We start from the raw sequence: 17,619 nt of genomic DNA, 5'->3' as shown, positions 1-17,619 counted from the left end.
CAGGGGCGTCAGGAGCAGCCCTGCCCTCTCCGGGTCTCTCTGGGAATCTGTTGGTTGGCACTTCCGCACTACATGGCAAGTCTAATGTCCTCTTGAAGTAGAACAAGGAGGGCGGCCAGAGTCCCCAGCCCCGCCTGGGGAGAGACGCGCCTGCCCACAGGGCCGGGGGCCCAGGCAGCTCCAGAGTAGCCCCCAGGCCCTTGGGCCCCCAGGCAGAATAGCTCAGACCACAGCCCTCAAGGCCGTTCCCGGCATCTCAGGCTGCGGTCCCCGTGCCTGGATGCCCTGGCGCTCCTCTCTCGCGGGGCCAGGATCGGCACTCAGGTGAGGGCAGGGAACTCAGAGGTTCACAGGTGCTGGTGCCACCCTGAGTATGTCTCCCCTTGCGGCGGCAGCGATGGTCCCCAACGCCGGACACGCTGCTGGGCAGGGCGGGGGGGCGGCTCCCGGACCCTGGAGACCTCGCCTGCCCTCGGGGCCCTGACTGCCCCTCTCACGGCAGGGCTGTCCCTGGGGCTGAGGCGTGGCCTTCTGCAGGCCTGTCCTCCTGGAAGGGGGGTCACAGGTGGGCAGGAAGCCTGTCATGCTCTGACAGTAAAGGTGTTCTCTGCTGCCCCCCCCACCAAAAAAAAAGAAAAGAAAAGAAACTGAGCTTCACAGAAGATGAAGATTCTTTGCAGAGCCACGTAGACCATGAGGGGCCACACTGGGATTCAAGCCAGGTGAGCCTGACTCTAGTGCCCCTTTGTGTGCCCCCCACAGCCCCACTACAGACATGCTCATTGGGTGGGACTTTGATCCTTACTGCTACCTCCCTGAGCCCAGCAGTGCCTGGGTCCTTGCAGGCACTCAGGTGTTTGTTGAATGAATAAATGAGCCCTGGCAGGCATCCAAGGCTTGAGAAGCCCAAATTAAAACCATGGGACCGGAGGCCCTTCCAAGCAGGCTTCGGTGTAAATAGCAGAATCCTGGCGAGACTTCGCGAAGGCTTCCCTTTTGCATCTCGGCCACCGACATGCCATCCAGACTGAGGAAGACCCGGAAACTTCGGGGCCACGTGAGCCACGGCCACGGCCACGGCGGCATCGGCAAGCACAGGAAGCACCCGGGAGGCCGAGGTAATGCCGGTGGCTTGCATCACCACAGGATCAACTTCGACAAATATCACCCAGGTTACTGTGAGAAAGTTGGTATGAGGCACTATCACTTAAAGAGGAACCAGAGCTTCTGCCCCACTGTCAACCTTGATAAACCGTGGACCCTGGTCAGTGAGCAGACACGGGTAAATGCTGCCAAGAACAAGACCGGAGCCGCTCCCATCATTGATGGGGTGCGATCGGGCTACTACAAAGTTCTGGGGAAGGGAAGGCTCCCAAAACAGCCTGTCATTGTGAAAGCCAAGTTCTTCAGCAGAAGAGCTGAGAAGATTAAGAGTGTTGGTGGGGCTTGTGTGCTGGGAGCTTGAAGCCACACGGAGGGGAATCCATTAAATTCTCACAAGTGCTTTTGTCAAAAAAACAAACAAACAGCAGATTCCTACAACTCAGTAACAACAACAAAAAACAAAAACAGCAACAAAACACCCAAAACAAAACAAAACAAAAAACACACACACACAAACCCCAGAACAAACCCCCCACAAATAACCTGACTTAAGTATAGGTAAAGGGCTGCCCTGGCCGTCCCCTCCACCGAAAGTTTGGGGGTTTGATCTGCAGTCAGGTCACATGCGGGCTGTGGGTTTGATCCCCGGCTGGGGCATGTATGAGAGGTAACTGATTAATGTTTCTCACTTCAATGTCTCTCTCTTTCCCTCTGTCTCCTCCCTCTCTCTCTCTCTCTCTCTCTCTCTCTCTCTCTCTCTCTCTCGCTAAAATCAATAAACATATCCTCCAGTGAGGATTTAAAAAAAAATAAGGGCGAAGGAATTAAACAGACATTTTGCCAAAAAAGACATGCTGATGGCCAACAGGTGAATGAAAAGGGGATAAACATCGCTGATAATCAGGGAAATGTAAACCAAAATGACAATGAGATATCACCCCATGCTTGTTAGGATGGCTATTATCAAAAAAACGAAAGATGAGTGTTGGTAAGGATGTGGAGAACGGGACTCTTGTGCACTGCTGGTGGGAATGTAAATTGGTACAGCCACTATGGAAAACAGTAAAGAGGTTCCTCAAAATTAACAATAGAACTATTTGCCCTGGCCAGGTAGCTCAGCTGGTTAGAGCGTCCTCTTGATAAGCCTGGGTTGTGGGTTTGATCTCCGGTCAGGGCACATATAAGAATCAACAAATGAATGCATAAATAAGTGGATCAACAAATTGATGTTTCTTTCTCTCTTGCTCTCTCTCCTTTCCTCTCTCTCTCTCAAATCAATCAATAAATAAAAAAATGATCCAGCCTTCCCATTTGTGGGTATATATCCAAAAGAATTGAAGGCAGGATCACATTCCCAAGTTCGTTGCAGCATTACTCACTATAGCGAAGGTGTGAGAACAACTTAAATGTGCATCAATGGATGAATGGATAAATGTTGTATATACAACGTACAATGGAATATTATTCAGCCTTTAAAAAGAAGGGAATCCTATCATTTATGACAATATTGATGAACCAGGAGGACTTTATTTTATTTTTTTAAATTCTCACCTGAGGTTATATTTATGATTTTTTAGAGAGAGAGGAAGGGAAAGAGAAAGAAAGGTTGATTTGAGAGAGAAACATCAATCAGTTGCCTCCTATATGTGCCCCAACTGGGGATCGAACCTACAACCTGGGTGTGTGCCCTGACTGGGAATTGAACCTGCGACCTTTTGGTATACAGGACGACACTCCAACCGAGCCACAAGGCCAGGGCCCAGGAGGACTTTATGCTAAGTGAAATAAACTAGTCATATGAGGACAAATATTGCATGATTCCTCTCATATGAAGTATCTAAAATAGACTTAGAGTAGCAGAGAATAGAATGATGTTGCCTGGGGCCAGGAGGAGGAGGAAATGGGAAGGTGTTTAGTGGTATAAACTTTCTGTTATACAGGAATAAGTTCTGGCAATCTGCTGTACAATATTGTGCCTATGTTAACAATACTGTATTGTACGCCTAAACTTTTGTTAAGTGGGTAGATATCATGTTAAGTACACACAAAGTACAGCCCAAAAAGCAACAGCAGGAAATGTTTGGAGGTAATGGGTGTGTTTATTACTTTGATTGTGGTGATGGTAAGACAGGTATATGCACATATCCAAACTCATCCAACTATGTGCATTAAACATGTGCAGCTGTTTTGTATACCAATCAGAATAGAGGGGTCCATTCCCCACGCAAAGTGGTGAGGCTTGGCCTCAGCCTCACACGTTCTGGGAGCCAGTTCTGGGTGGTACTTCCTGTCACAGAGGCCTGCCAGCCAGCAGCCGGGACTCAGCTTCGTCCCAGGGGACGTGCACTTCTCTGAACAATGTCAGGAAAGGAAACTAAACTAAGGGCTCTTAGGGGTTTTCTAGTCATTTTTGGCTGTGGGGGTGGAGGGGGAGGTTGGCAAGCTCCCTGGGGCAGGCCGGTGGGTCTTAGCCTGGCTGCTGGGAGCGGAGGCCCAGCTTCGGAAGATCCATGTATAATGATGGTTATTTTAATGAGATGCTGTTACTTATCAACAGCTGTGTTGTGCTAGGCTCTGTGTTACCCATTACCTTGAATTCTTTAGGTAGGTATTTTTGTTGGATAGCTTTATTGAGCTATAATTCATGTACCATATAATTAATTCATCTATCTAAAGTGTACAGTTCAGTGACTTTTAGTATATTCTTCAGAGATGTTTAACTATCATTACATTCAGTCTTGGAACATGTTCCTCACTCCAAAGAGAAACCCTGTGCCCCTTAGTCATTTCCTTCCAACACCCTCTTCCCTCAGTCCTAGGCAGCTGCTATTTTACCTTGTGTCTCCATAGGTTTGCCTGTCGTGGATATCCCAAAGGCAGATTGGGAGAAATTCGGAGGTTCAGAGAGGGTAACCAACCAGCTCAAGGTCACACAGCTAAAGAAGTAAAAGACCTGGGACTTGGACCCAGATTTTCCTGTTCTCCAAGTCTATATCATCCCACAGCACCATGGAGTTTTTCCTTCCCAGTAACAATCCTAAAGGTAGTCAGACCTCAGGGAGGAACTGGGATGCCTCTTTTACCTCCATTGTCATGTCTAATCCTTACAGTCACCCCGGGAGGTTGGTACAGTTTCTATACCCATTCTGCAGAGAGACAATCTGAGAAACCGAGGAGCTAATTAATGGACCAGTGCATCATGGCTGCTAGCAGGTGGAAGAGGGTTATGGGAAAAAAGCGTGCATTTCTGAGGACTGGTCAGGGTCGCAGAATAGAAAATGGGAACAACCCTGATTAAAAGACTATTTTCTCTTCGGTTATCCTCCCTCCCCCTTCTTCTTATCATATGAAAAGGAAAAGAAAGTTCCCTCCACCCTTTGAGGTCACTTCCTGACCCATTTGTGAATCTCGGAGGACTGGGTACGAACTCACTTCTCCCTGCCTGAATGCCTCCTGTTAACGCTGGGGAGGGGCAGGGGGCCTGTGTGCGCAGGGCCTCAAATCCTGCCGTCACCACCCACCTGCTTAACGTCCTGTCCTGCCGTAGCCAACCCCTGACAGCGGCCTTCTGCCCGATACGCCTGAACATGCAGGGTGACTTCTCCCCTTACCCTTCCGGCTTTGGAGAAGATGTGTCATTTTGTATTCGAGTCCTTCCAGAAACTGGGGTGGTTGTCTCAATTATTTTATTTCTACCAACCGAGTTGATGTTTGAGAAAAAGAGGAGATGAGGAGCCCCAAATATTTATTCATTGAACCAGATTCCATTGGCTGCTCACCTGAGGGTAAAAAATGAGGCCAAGAAAAAAAAGGCAATTAAAAAATATGAAAAAAGCAAACTGCGGTCTACTGTACCATTATCTTATATAACACAACAGACATTTTCACTCCAAGAATTCTGTAGGCTTGCGACCACAGATTCAGAGTCCCCCCCGCCGCCCCAGCCCCAAAGGAAGCCATGTTCTACATATTCTTTTCTTCCTTTATTCCAGGGGACCGGAGAAAACTCCAGCCAGGATTAGCATATGTCTGAGCAGAATTGAGGAGCCAAGGCCTTCTGTAGTGGTTTCCAAAACTTCTGCTTACATTTGGTCTTGTTTTATCAGCAAGAGAGTCAATATGCTTCCCTATATGTGTAGACTTTGTAATAGTGCGTTGACCAAAAAGTTCATTTGTTTTTTTTCTGTAAGATGTCTCTAGTAGGGCTTAGTTGTCTTTAACTTCATTTGAATAATTTTGTTAGATTGTATTGTGACAGCTGTCATACCAGTGTGCATTAAAAAACCCACCAAAATTGGTGAAATTTTGTGCAGCCATTTTAATATTGAAGATGGAAGAAAATACACAAACTTTTTGGCATATTATACTTTATTATTTCAAGAAAGGTAAAAATGCAACTGAAATGCCAAAAAAAAAAAAAAAAAGGTTTGGGCAGTGTATTGAGAAGGCGTTGTGGCTGATCAAACGTGTCAAAAGTGATCTGCAAAGTTTTGTGCTAGAGGTTTCTCGCTGGACAATGCTCCACAGTTGGGTAGACCAGTTAACATTGATTGTGATCAAATCAAGACGTTAACTGAAAACAAGTAACATTATACCACACAGGAGATAGCCTACATACTCAAAATATCCAAATCAATAAAGTTATTGGTGAAAATGAAAAATGTGCCTTTTGTATTATGGAAAAAAATAAATGGACTTTTTGGCCAACCCAATAATAAATTATGCACATATATGGTTCTACTAATATATCATGTACATTATATAATGTCCTAAAATAGAAGTGTTAAAAAGAAGGATGGAAATATAAGTTGAAGTTCTAAAAAAAAAAAAAACAAACCAAACAAACAAAAACAAGGTAAAGAAACATAATCCAGATTTGCCACTATTCCTGGCACATTGGCCCTGTCATTCCCGGTGGTTAATGTTATAACAAGCCTCTGAAACGGCTCTTTCGATACAGCGCCCTGAGTGATCTGTGGTGAACCGTCCTGGTGCACCCCCGAGATGGGAACAGTGAAAGAAATGAATCCATGGGTTTCCTAAAGCCAGGGCATGAGTCCCGTGTCTTCAAATATAACACTTTCAGTCACAGCAACATTCATAGATTAAAAAAATGTAACTGGAGCAATTTAGGAGAAAAATACTTGTTCTGTCTTACAGCTCTATAGGTGGCCCAAAAAGCTGACTCTAGTCAACACAGAAGACATTTGTAGTAAAGATACATAGGAAAGCGTTCCATAACATTGTTTCGTATGAAATCAGAGAATGGGAAAAAAACATATTTCTCCTGAAGAATATGTTACATCATACAGTATGTGACTCGAAATAGGCACAGCTAATTGAATGAGTGAGCTACCATGACTACGTCTTTGCTTAAGTCATCTATGTGCTTAAAAGTTTATAAAGTGAGTCAGAGAAAAAAATCTCATTGGGAAAATGGGAGCTCAATCACTTGGTAATCTTCGTTCCTTACAACGAATTTTTGGGACCCGCACTATTTTTATGCTGTCCGACGGATGGGGAAAGTGAGTCTGAGGGTATTTACGTGGCTTGCCGCAGGTAGTTAAGAGGTGGTCAGACACCAGCCCAATTTAGAACCCCCAACAGCCAATTCCTGGTGATTAGGAGGAGCACATTAAATGTGTGTAAAACACGTGTATGCAGTAGGCGCTCCATAAATGCTATCCGTGTGGAAGTGTCCGCCCTTGCAAAACTGCGAATGACTTCGCTTCCACTCTCGCTGCCTCGGTTTCTTCCTCTGCTCCAGTGACAGGCCCGGGGCCCCGCGCGGGGGTGCTCAGAGCGGCGGGCGGGGCAGGGCCTGCCTCGGGCCGTGGGTGGGGCGGGCCCGGGCGCGGGGGGCGGCTCCCGCGGAGTCACGTGGCGCGGCCGCGGAGAAGCAGAAGTAGCAACGCCGGCGTTGGAGGGCTAGCGCGTAAGGGAGTGCCCGGAGCCCGGACGGCGGGCGACTGCGCGCGGGACCCCGGAGCCGGGACCCGGGACCCGCGGCTGGGGCACAGCCAGGTGGGTGGCCCGGCCTGATAGGAGCGCAACGGGCGCCCGGGGATCTGAGCCCGGGGAGTCCGCGCCCGGTGGGCTGCGTCCAGAGGGAACCTGCGTCGGGGCGCCGCGGGCCGGGGTGGGGAGCGGCGCCTGGGTCCTTGCCCGCTGTGCCGGGGGTCCGCTACTCTGCCGGTCGGCGTCCGGCGGCAGCCCCGGCTTTGAAAGGGAACCCGAAGGAAGGGGCGTGGCTTGCGGTCCGAGGGGGTCTGAGCGAGCGCTGGATTTGACGTTAGGGGCTCCGTGTTTTTGGCCACCCCTGTGCCCAGGGCTCGCCCACTCCGCGCGGCCACCCCGGCATTTCCCCGTATTGCACAGGTGGTTGAGGATGGGTGGGTGGCGGCGCGATACCACGAAGGCACAGCCTTTATCCAAGGCGAGAGAGCCCAGGATACTGCTCGGGGGCCCCACAGTTGTATGCATAATTACGTGCGTACGTCTGTGCGTTTTCCTGGTTATGATTGGGAATCCCAAAGAGGTCATTACCCCCGTAGCAGAAGAATTAGAGAGAAATATACGTCCCCTTTGGACTGGGGGTTGGCTCCTGGGTGCCGGTGGAGGCTGGGGAGGAACTCTTAGCACCCTAATTTTGAAGGAGACTGTAAGAGTATGGTGGGGTGAGGGGCCTGCCGTGGCTCAAGGGAGACAGGTGGCCTTTTCAGTCAACTTAATTTGAATTTGAATTCCAGCTGTGTGATCCTGTGCAAATTGAAGGAAGCTGTCTGAGCCTCAGTTTCTTCCCCCGTACACGGGGCTACACTTCAGGGCTGTGTTGAGAATTGGGGTTTATCTATGGAAAGGGTACCTGGTTTGTTTCTCTCTGGTTAAAGTCCCTGCGTGGGGGCTTACCTACAGTTCTTCGGGGAGCGCTTACTATTTTTAGGGGTAGTCCCAGCCCCAGGCACTTACCCTGTTACAAAGGTGTGTGCGCGCACGAGTGATTGGCTCAGGGACGGTAACCACGGCAGGTTTCACTGATGCTGAACTTGCCTAAAGATGCTGTTACCTCCCCCGGCTGCCCACCCTCGGCACCACTCAACTTTGAGCGTTTAAGGCAGAGCGGGGACCCAGTTCGTACTCTTTGCTGGGTAGAGCCAGTGAGAAATGGCCAGTAAGAAAACTTGAAAACAGCTCTCAGTTTAGAAAACAGTAAAAACACAAAAAGGAAAAACGTATCCATTCTGTCACCACTTAAGTTAATAAAAAAATCAAGTCATCCTTCCTCCGCTTTTCCACCCCCCTTCCCCAAAGTAGCCACTCGTCCAGGATTTATAAGCAGACAGCCTTTTAGAAATCTTATACACAACTGGTTTGCAGCTTCATCTCTCTCATGATCTTTCCGGATCAAATCGCTTGTAAATCGTCCTCATTCTTTCCGATAGCTATGTTGCGTTCTTTAATGTATGTTTCATTATTTATTTACAAAACTCTTCCCTGACCTCCCTCCTTCCCCAACTGATGGGCAGTTGAGCTGTTTTCCGGGTTGTTTTTCTTTCTCTTTTTCTGTTACAAATGATGTCTCCATGAACATCTTTGTGCGTGTTTCTTTCTGCATATAAGTGATTATTGGATCAAACCATATGCGTGTTTTACTAGATGCTCACAAGTTGCCCTAAAAAAAAAAAAAAAAAAAAAAGTGGAGCCAATTAGCACTCCTACCTGCAGTGGCTGATGCTGCCTGGTCCTCCAGTGAAAACACACACACACTGATGCCGCAGGAAGGGTGTGAGCGCAGCTGCAACGTCCCTGAGGCTGCTGAGCAGATGGCTGCCTCTCAGGGATGTGCAGTGCTGATGTGCAACAAGAATTGTTTTGTGGGATTGTGTATAATATCCTACACTGGCCTAATGTGTGCAGGAAGCTATAATGAGAAGGAAACTCCCCTACTTCCTGGTGCTGGGTCCTTGTATCCTAGAAATTTATTTCAAAGAGAAGGACGTGAGAAGTAGAAAAGGTGAAACCTCATGCTGAATCTCAGCCACGTTTGTATTTATGCCATAAGTCATCTTACAAAGTTACCCAGGGAAGATGAGAAACAGGAAGAAAAAAGGGATTTCAAGGCTCCCCCCCACCCCCACCCCGCCGTTCTTCCTTCTCTTTCTTCAGAAGCAAAATGGAAATTACCTTTGATGGCTAGTGCCCTCCCCTGGGTTGCTGAACATCACCTCTGCAAGCCGGGATCAGGAGCTGGCTGGATTTTGGTGGCTGATTCCAACGATCTTGTGGCCATGAGGATGTCTTTCCAGCTCCTGGCCAGAGGGAGAGGGAGAGACTTGATGTTTATGGTTGAGCCAATCCTTGCCACGGGGCTTCTGAGCAGGAAGTTGCTAGAATCCAGGGACGGTTAAGGAGAAGACTCCCAGAGCCGGAGTCAGACAGAATTGAGGGCCCCAGTGCCTTCCTGCTGGCAAGTTCCATCGAAGGTGGAGGTGCTGTGGCTGGGCGCGTGTTTCCTATTAATGCCCTCCTGCACGTTGGCCTTGGCGCCTGGGAGTGGGGAACCCCCGCATCAGCGTGGCGGGGGGCTGCACAGTGGCCCGGGTTCAGGGTTCTGCCACTTCGCAGCTGCGTGACCTCGGGAAAGTCCTTTGACCTCTCCCTAGAGAGGGACGCGGGCTGCCAAATCCTTCCACGGGACCCTGAGTTCCAGAAGCAGGTGCCGGAGGAGCAGGGGGATGGGATCCGGACCAGGGCTCCAGTCGTGGCGCAGCCGCTTGTCTGCACAACCTCAATCACCTCATCTCACCCCTTCGGACTTGTTTTCTATATTTCTCACTGAGATAAGTGAGACGAACCAAGTGTATAGCAGATGCTGGCACCTGGAGGGGGGGCAACAAAGAGATACCCGGTGAGGCTGGCCACGGGCACCTTGTTCCCCCCCTTGGCCTGGAGCACAAGGTAAAGAGGCGGAAGGCTCACTTAGAGCGGAGTTTCTGGCACACACTCTTAGCCCCCCTGTGGGGCCTCTGCTTAACTCAGCCTGTTCCCCTGCCTTGAACACTTACCTCCTGCTTCTTTTTTTTTTTTTTTGTTGTTGTTGTTGTTTTTTTTTTTCTTTTAAAGTTTGGATTCAGATGCCCTCTCCCCCAGAAGCTTTCTCATAGCCCTCTAAGCTCCTGGCCTCACCCCAGACCAAACTCAGAGACCTTCCCACTGACCCCTTGGCGCCCCCTCTCCGATGTCCCTGCTGCTGTGCTGATCTCTGTACATTAGAATCCTTACGTTGACGGGTCTGTTTCCAAATGGACAGAGACAGGCGTAAGTCATGATCTTACTGGGTTGGCCAAAAAGTCCGTTACGTTTTTTTATGTATGATGGCTGTAGTAGCACTTAGTTGTCTCTCGTTTAATTTTCTTAGATTGTATTGCGACAGCTGTCACATCAGTGTGCATTTAAAAACTTACCAAAATTGGTGAATTTTTGTGCGGCCATTTTAATATTGAAGACAGAAGAAGATACGAAACATTTTTGGTGTATTATACTTTATTATTTCAAGAAAGGTAAAACCACAACTGAAATGCAAAAGAAAATTTATGCAGTATATGGAGAAGGTGCTGTGACTAGTTGAAAGTGTCAGAAGTGGTTTGTGAGATTTCTTGGCACTATTGACATTTTGGCCAAATAATTCTTTGCTGTGGGGCTGTCTTATGCTCTGGAAGATGTTTAGCAGGACCTCTGGCCTCCACCCACTAGAAGCCAATAGCGGGAAGTAGCCGACATACTCAATATCCAAATCAGTGAAGTTATTAGTGAAAATGAAAAGTGCATCTTTTATTTTACGGAAAAAAACATAACGGACTCTTTGGCCAACCCAGTGTTTATCTCTGGCTCTCAGCTCACCTGTGAGGGTGCCTTTGGCTGTGGGAGGGAGGTGGGGGCTTGGGCCTGAGCCTCTCTCTACTCCCCCTCATTTACTTATTCCCCCCCAGCTCAGTGCCTGGCATAGAGTTGGCACTCCATTAAAGTGTTGACTACCTGGCTGATTAATATTATTTGAGGCCGTGTTAACTCCTGGGGGCTGTGTATACATTGTAACTTTCCGTCCTTCCAGGGCCCCTTCAGGGTGGTGCTGTTATCCCTGTTTTACAGATGAGGGAACTGAGGCCCCCGGTGAGAGCATCTTGGTTGGAGGCTCTGGGGGACTCAGAGCCAGGGTGGAGGCCCAGACAGCCCGGCTGACCACATGCTCCTCTACGGAGTCATGGCTGTGGGCCATGGAGAGAGGGGAGAAGATACGAAAGGTACACAGAGCAATGGGGGGCAGTAGATTTAGCAAGAGCTAAATCCCGGGAGCACTGACTTTGCTTCACTGTTTTAAGGACCTGAGGTACACTATCGGGTTTAATTCTCACAAGGTTCTTATAATCCGTTTTCCCCTTTACAAGCGTGGAAGTGAGGCCCGGGGCCTAAGGGACGTGGTGGAGGGCCTGCAGCTCTCCAGCCTTCAGTTCGAGCCCCTTTGCAGTGACAGGCAGTGTGCCTTTGGACCTTCGGGAGGCACAGTTGGGGTTGGGGGTGCAGGGCAAGGGCTCAGGGAGTGACTGCAGGGGTTGAACAGAGGAGTGACAAGATTTCACTCTCGTTCCGGAAGCTCCTTCTGGCCACTGGTCTGTGAGTTGTCTGTGGGAGGCGGGCTGAAGCAGGGAGACCAGTGCGTGCGTGTGTAGAGTAACCCAAGAGTAGGATCCTAGGAGGGACCGGTGAAGGGGCGAGAAGGGCCGGGTTCTGGATTTGCTGCTGGAGGGGATGTGGTGGTGAGAGGGGTCAGGCAAGGGTGGCTCCAGGATTTCGGTCCCCAGCACGTCTCTGATAGACATCAGCCGTGTGTGGGAATAAGTGGTGGTGATCAAGGTCACCTGCTGGAAGCCGAGCAGCATGCTTGGTGCTTTGCTAGTGACATCCCATTCGAAGCTTCTTACCCGTCCCAACACTCCCATTTTAGAAAGGATGACATCGAGGCTTGCAGGGGTCACACAGCCTGCCTGGGGACACACCATCAGCAGGAACCTACACCAGGATTTGAACTTGAGGCTGCTGGGCCCCGAGGCCTACTGTCCTGTTGACCCCATTTCCATGCAGAGGTCTCCATGGACACATTCTGGGGTTTCTAGAGTTGTTGTTGTTGTTGTTGTTGTTTTAACTTTGTTTCCTTCTGTTCCCAATGTCATTAAGGAAGTAAAGGGATGATTATATAGTTCTAGGCAGGGTAGAAGGGGATGCTGGTGTTGGGCTGGGAGCCAGTGTGGGCTGCTTTGGCTATTCAAATATTCTACAGAATAAAAGTGTGTGGGGAGGGAGGGTCTCACAGCCTGGCTGGGGTGATTTGCATATTCAAAGCCTGGATAACGGTTGGGTCATTGAGGTCAGGGGTCTCCTCCCACACCTGTGCTTCTATTTAAACCGCTGTGTGAGCTCTGAGTGGTCAGCAGTTCACTGCAACTAGAACCTTCTAAAACTCATCCTGCGGGGAATGAGACAGAATTTTGGTGCTTGAAGGCCAGGTCCTGTTAACTAAATCCCCCTCAGTTAACCGAAACCAATTCCTTCCTTTATTCTGTCCTTCCAGCCTCCTTGTTCCCTCACTCCTCCTCCTCCCTGGAGAGGCCAACAATGACCGCCATGGTCAATGTGGACGCCCTTCAGGAATATGAGAAGAGTCAGATCAAAAGAGCCTTGGAGCTGGGCACGGTGATGACTGTGTTCAGCTTCCGCAAGTCCACCCCGGAGCGCAGGACCGTCCAGGTGATCATGGAGACGCGGCAGGTGGCCTGGAGTAAGACAGCCGACAAGATCGAAGGCTTCTGTGAGTACATGCTGGGTCCGGGCCCGTGCATCTTCTCACCCTCCTGCCTTCGCCTGTCACTGCAGCGGTTGGTTTGATGTCTTCTTTTCTTCTACAGATGGACGTGTGGCCACTTTGTCTGGGTCACTCGTTTAGAGCAGGAGGGGGAAGTTCAATGAACTTCTTCAAACTATCAGAGGTCCCCGTGGGCCAGCTTGGAAATGACAGTCAGACAGCTTGCCTGGGCTGGCAGGGGGTGCTCTCAGTGTGGCGGCGTCAGGCTCCCTTGGTTCCTGTTGATCATGAAGCTCTCTGCCCTCTTAAGGGCTAACAGGCTAGAGTTTGTGGAAACTCACATTTATCTGGCTTGGTGGCCAGATGAATACCCATTTCATTTCACTGCAAACTGAGGAGTGAGAGGCCTTTTAGTTTGGTTCATGGGGACAGTGCAGGGTCTGTAGGTTTCAGAGGAAGCTCTAGTCCTGGTGGAGCTGTCTGCCCTTCCTCACCCTCTGCAGGCTGGGCCAGTGACTCAGTTCCTAAGGGGTTTTTTTTGTTTTTTGTTTTTAAAGATTTTATTTTAGAGAGGGGAAGAGAAGGAGAAAGACATCAGTGTGTGGTTGCATTTTGCATGCCCCCTGCTGGGACCTGGCCTGCAACCCAGCAGGCATGTTCCCTACACTGGGAATCAAACTGGTGACCCTTTGGTTCATAGGCTGGTGTGGCTCAGTGGACTGAGGCTGCACTCAGTCCACTGAGCCACACCAGCCAGGGCTCAGTTCCTAAAGTTTCTAAGACTGTTTTGTAATGAAGTAAGGAGACTTAACAAGTTTTCAGTTGCAGAGACTTGCTTTAATTTGCATTTTTATTGACTACTTTTTAATTAAAAAATTAAAATGTACACTTGGGGGAAAACCAAAAAAAATCATAAACGGCTCACTTCCTCAGCTCCCATCCCCTGCTCCACAGGCGAGCTCATAATCAAGGTTTTTTTTTGTCTTCCAGAACGACCCTATGTTTGTTCAATGTGCGTGTCATGTTTTTTTTTTACACAAATGGGTACCTACTACATACACCTCTGCACCTGGATTTCTTCTTTAAGTTTAATAAGTGTCTTGGAGGTGGTTTGTTATCAGCTTGGTGATCTGCCTTCTTTCACAGCCACGTAGCATCCTGGCTGCAGTGTGGCAGGTTAGCCCCTAGAGAGGGACACTTGAACTGGTTCCTGTCTTTTGCTCTTAGCTGCAGCAACTATACGTGAATTCTTCTTCCTCTTTTCCTCCTCTCCCTCCTCCCCCTCCTATATAATTCACATACCATGCACTTCAGCCATTTAAAATGAACAATTCCGTGGTTTATAGTATATTCACAGGTATGAGCCACCGCCACCACAGTCCATTTTAGAACATTTCCATCACCGCAGAAAGAAATCGTGGACCCATTTGCCATCCCCTGCTGCCCCCCACCCCCCTCCCCTGCCTGAGCAACCATTCATCTACTTTCTGCCTTTCTAGATTTCCCTGTTCGGACACTTCCTTTAAATAGAATCATGGCCTTTTGCGTCTGGCTTCTTCCACTTGGCATAATGTTTTCAAGGTTTGTCCATGTTGTGGCGTGTGTCCGTACGTCTTCCCTTTTTATGGCTGAATGATAATCCATTACGTGGATTTTCCACAATTTGTTTGCCCATCCATCCACCGATGGGCGTTTGGGTCGATTCCACTTCTGGGTGATTAGGACCGAGCTGCTGTGAACATCGATGTACAAATGTACAGGTGTTTGTGTGGATGTGTGTGTTCATTTCTCTTGGGCACAGGCCTAGGAGTGTAACTGCTGGGTCATGTGACAACCCTGTGTTTAATCATTTAGGAACTGCCAGACTATTTTTCAAGTGTCTGCACCATTTTACCTTTCCACTGGCAGTTCATGAGGGTTGTCCATGTGTTATTCTTTGATATAGCCTTATGGGTATATCCAAAGGACAACTTCCTGTAAGTGCGGTTTCTGAGTTAAAGGGTATTTTAACTTCGGCAGTTTGACAGCAGCCCAGAAAAGCCCGTGAGGTGTGGGAGTACCTGTTTCCCACACCTTCATCCACGCTATGATGAGGTTCTGAATGTGGCCATTCACAGGCAGACTTGGGTAGCTTGGCCTAATTCTTCATTTGCTTTCTATTATCATGAGTGAGGTCACACGGCTTTCCAAAAGGTTGCTCCCGGCTTTGGAGCCGAGGAGGCTTCAGATGGCCCAGAGCCAGAAGCCCTGCTTTGAAAATGCGTGGAGGCAGCCAACTTTCCTCCCAGTTTTGTTTGCTTTGGCCACACTCAGCCTCCCAGGTGGCTCAGAGACCTGTTGCAGCTGGGACAGGGTGGGGCCTGCAGGGGCGCGGACCATAAATACAGGTGTGCTGTGCGAGAGTAGATGGGTCCTTTCTCTTCTGACCTTCCGGCCCCAGGCCTGGCTGACCATAAGAAACACCTGAGGGGCTTTAAAAGTTAGGCTACTGGAACCTTCTCCTGAAGCTCATTCTGAGGGGCGCCAGACAGGATTTTGGCTTCTGAAATCCATGTGCTGTAGTTCTCCCACTTCAGTTAACTAGAAGCAATTCTTCCTTCTCCCTGCACTGGCTGAGGATGACTGGCATTCGCTGGGTTGGTTGGGACTGAGTACAGTAGCTAACAGGCTTCCCAGGTGATCCTGGTCCTTAGGTTTGAGAGGTACTGTTCTACAGCCACCCCGCCTCCACTCACCCTCCCACCCCTTCTACCTCCCTCCCTCCTTTCAGCCCTGCCAACTTCCCTTCCTCCCCCCTCCCCCCTTCCTCCTTCCCCCCTTCCCTATTTGAATGCCTGCTCTGCCAGGCACGGTTCTAGGTACTGGACACACAGCAGTAGTTAAGTTGGATCCAAACCCTCATGGAGCCTACACTGTGCCATTAAGTACAGAAGTGTGGGGCTTGATTTCCAGCACCATTTGATGAGCTTTGCTTTGTGACTGTGGGCAGGTTACATCCATTTTCTGAGATTTAATTCTCTTGTCTGTAGAACGAGAATAGCATGGCTGTCCACTCTGCAGAGTTAGAGTTGGGAGTGAATAGAGGAGGAGACGTGTCAGGGGAGTTCGACACAGCACGTAGCGCGGGATAAGCGTTTGACCCTTGGGCACGGCTGCTGTTACTTTTGCCGTTGTTGCTAACAAGGGGTGTCCTGCTTTCCAGGGTGGCAGAGACTTGATTGGGTGTTTGGACTTCATCTGGTGGGCAGTGGAGATCCACTGAGGGGTGTCCAGAGAGGGATGAGGGAGTACATTTGAGTTTTTGAACACACTTCGGCCATCCTGTTTGTAAAGAGACAGAAAAAACCAGTTCTGGGGTAAAGAGCTTAGAAGTGGTGCCCCGCTGACCACTTTGAGAGGGCGGGCCTTCGGACCCTGGGTGGAGACTTTTCGGGCCATGTTCCCAGCCTCCTATGGTCAGCGTGATGTCCTGAGGGGAACCCCCAGCTGTAGAGTTCCCTCAAGAGCCTTAATAGCAGGAACTGCAGGTGACTCTGAGGTTTGCAAGGAGCAGGCGAGCATGCGGGGTGTGCGTGTGGCTATGGGGTACTTGGCAAGTGGCAGGTGACTTTTGGCAGGTATCACATGCTCTTTGGGAGCCTGGATGAAGGTGGGCATGCACACAGATCTCACTGTCTAGAGCAGTGAGTGTTTCTCAACCAGGGACATTTGGCGATGTCTGTAGACATTTTTACTCGTGATAATTGGGGGGAGGGTGCTCCTGGCATCTAGTGAGTGGGTCAAAGCCAGGGACGCTGCTAAACATCTTCTGATGCACAGGGCAGCCCCAATCACTGATAATTAATTTTCAATACAAAATGTCAATGGTGCCAAAGTTGAGAAACCCTGGTCTGGAGTCATGCGTTGACTTTGGTTAGAGCCATAAACCATCCTCAGGTGTATCAGGGCCTCTCTTTAAACCCTGTTGTGACAGAGTTGTTTCATGTGTTTGGCCCGCATTTACTATCATATGAGGAGCCAGACGCTGCTGAGGGAGGGGGATGGGTCCCCGCCCCGGAGGGGAAACAGATTCAGCAACCAGCCCTCATGGGATTGCGTGGTCACCACCACAGTGAGGGTCTGGACTGGGCGCCACGTGCGGGGGAAGGCTCTGTCCACCTGGGCATGGGAGGCGATGGGACGTGGGTGAGGCCTCCCAGCAGGGCAGCTGCTTGCGTGGAGAGTAGAGGGAGAGGGTTGCCCGGTGGCCAGCAGGATGGCCCTCCTGAAGAGAGATCAGTGGGTGCTATTGAACGCCAGCCAGGAGATATGTGGGCCAGAGATTTGGGCTGGGTAATTCTCCTGTTCTTTGTGGCCTGGATGGCAGTGATTTGGTGGTACAGAGCTAGCTTCTCCCCTGGGCTGAAAGCTTCCAGAATCTTCTCTCACATGCCTTGGTGGTGATGCTGGAGGACTGGGCTCAGCTGGAACCCCTACTGCCTGGCGGTCCCAGGGTAGTTGGATGTGTAACAAGGCTCCTGGTGTCCTCCCAGGGTGTGTTTCCCAGAGTCTGGGCAGAAGCTGCAGGACTTAGCGTCAGAGGTTCCAGAAAGTCACTTGTACGAGCTCAGGTGACCAAGGCCAGCTCAGGTTCAAGATTGGGGAATTTCCCTGTGGAG

At 49.8% G+C, this 17,619-nt stretch overlaps 2 protein-coding genes across 2 annotated transcripts in view; both read left to right on the top strand.

The window, feature by feature from the left end:
• Window positions 1–974: 974 nt before the first annotated feature.
• On the top strand, window positions 975–1,520 carry LOC129075159 (60S ribosomal protein L27a-like). Its single transcript, XM_054579133.1, has one exon. It carries the CDS (start codon window positions 1,016–1,018, stop codon window positions 1,463–1,465), a length of 450 nt encoding a protein of 149 aa, XP_054435108.1. The 5' UTR covers window positions 975–1,015; the 3' UTR covers window positions 1,466–1,520.
• An 11,231-nt stretch (window positions 1,521–12,751) lies between these two features.
• Window positions 12,752–17,619, top strand: part of PLCG2 (phospholipase C gamma 2) — a 133,792-nt gene continuing 128,924 nt past the window's right edge. Inside the window, exon 1 of the mRNA XM_054579135.1 lies at window positions 12,752–12,967. Within this exon, the coding sequence (XP_054435110.1) occupies window positions 12,775–12,967 (193 nt within the window). The 5' untranslated portion in view covers window positions 12,752–12,774. The remainder of the gene's footprint in view (window positions 12,968–17,619) is intronic.

The sequence above is a fragment of the Pteronotus mesoamericanus genome, unplaced genomic scaffold (assembly GCF_021234165.1).
Source record: "Pteronotus mesoamericanus isolate MK-2021 breed Mesoamerican mustached bat unplaced genomic scaffold, CSHL_Meso_final contig_52, whole genome shotgun sequence".
Classification (NCBI taxonomy): Eukaryota; Metazoa; Chordata; class Mammalia; order Chiroptera; family Mormoopidae; genus Pteronotus; species Pteronotus mesoamericanus.
This window is presented reverse-complemented; position numbering and strand designations above follow the sequence as displayed.